Raw genomic sequence first — 1,054 nt, forward strand, 5'->3', positions numbered from 1 at the left:
AGAGGGGTTACTGAGTGACAGTGTGAGGTAGAGGGATTAACATCAGTACGGATACAGTCTGTAACACAGAGCGCTGCGGGGGGCGGGGGGAACAGGGGTTACTGAGTGACAGTGTGTGAGGGAGAGGGGAGAGGGATTAACATCAGTAGGGATACTTACCACCCGTACCCGTTCCAGGTCGACCTCGGCTCTGCGGAGTTTCTCCCAGCAGTAATGTTTGTTGCATTTCCGTTTCGCCACCCGGCAGAAATCACCAGTCAGCTCAAACACATCCTTCACTATGGGGCAACCACACACCTCGTCTGCTGACACCTTGCAACCAACACAGATACACAGCACAGCAGTTAGATACAGAGTAAAGCTCCCTCTACACCGTGCTGCCATCGAACACTCCCAGGGACAGCACGGGTTTAGATGCAGGGTAAAGCTCCCTCTCCATCGTCACCCATCAATCTCCGAGGAACCCAGCAGGTGCTCTGACTCAGCGATTCTAATTAAAGATGGAGAGAGAGGAACCTCATCCACACATTACCTTGGGGTCCCGGGAATGTTCAGGGCACAGAACCTGCAGCCTCTTGCAGTAGGTCTTGCTCTGGGTGTTATAAACATCGCAAAATAATCGCGTGGCACTGCGAGGGTGCAAGACAGAGAGAGGGAGAGAGAGAGTGTTAGCAACCGTTAGCAGCAGCTGTAATATCAGAACCACACACAGAGAGAATATACTCACACTGCACATTCACACACTAACACGCTCAAACCATATCCTTCCCCCCACCTCCCTGGCACTGTCTTATGTGAAAGATCCACACAGCAAGGGGCGTAGGGAACCTGAACACAGAGACAGATTGCCTGAGGGCAGGAGGGGGACAGGTTGCTGGGAGAAGGAGCCAGAGACCCTCAGCCGCAGAGACAGACAGATCTGCAGGGCGAAAGGTTGCCAGAAACAGAGAGAGGAAGGAAGGAGTGAGAGCGTCAGAGATACACAGACAGATTGTCAGAAACTTGGAGACGTTGAGGACGGCAGATGCTGGAAGGTAGAGTCAGCAAACTTGGA

General features: G+C 52.8%; 1 protein-coding gene across 1 annotated transcript in view; it reads right to left on the reverse strand.

Annotated features, from left to right (window-relative positions):
• The window catches only part of LOC125482483 (CXXC-type zinc finger protein 1-like), a 5,760-nt gene that overhangs the window by 1,432 nt on the left and 3,274 nt on the right, over positions 1–1,054 (reverse strand). Inside the window, exons 5-6 of the mRNA XM_048594565.1 lie at positions 533–629; positions 160–312 (exon numbers count right to left, since the gene is read on the reverse strand). Coding sequence (XP_048450522.1) covers positions 160–312; positions 533–629 — 250 coding nt within the window. The remainder of the gene's footprint in view (positions 1–159; positions 313–532; positions 630–1,054) is intronic.

Source organism: Rhincodon typus, unplaced genomic scaffold, assembly GCF_021869965.1.
Source record: "Rhincodon typus isolate 14 unplaced genomic scaffold, sRhiTyp1.1 hic_rhity00011018, whole genome shotgun sequence".
NCBI lineage: Eukaryota > Metazoa > Chordata > Chondrichthyes > Orectolobiformes > Rhincodontidae > Rhincodon > Rhincodon typus.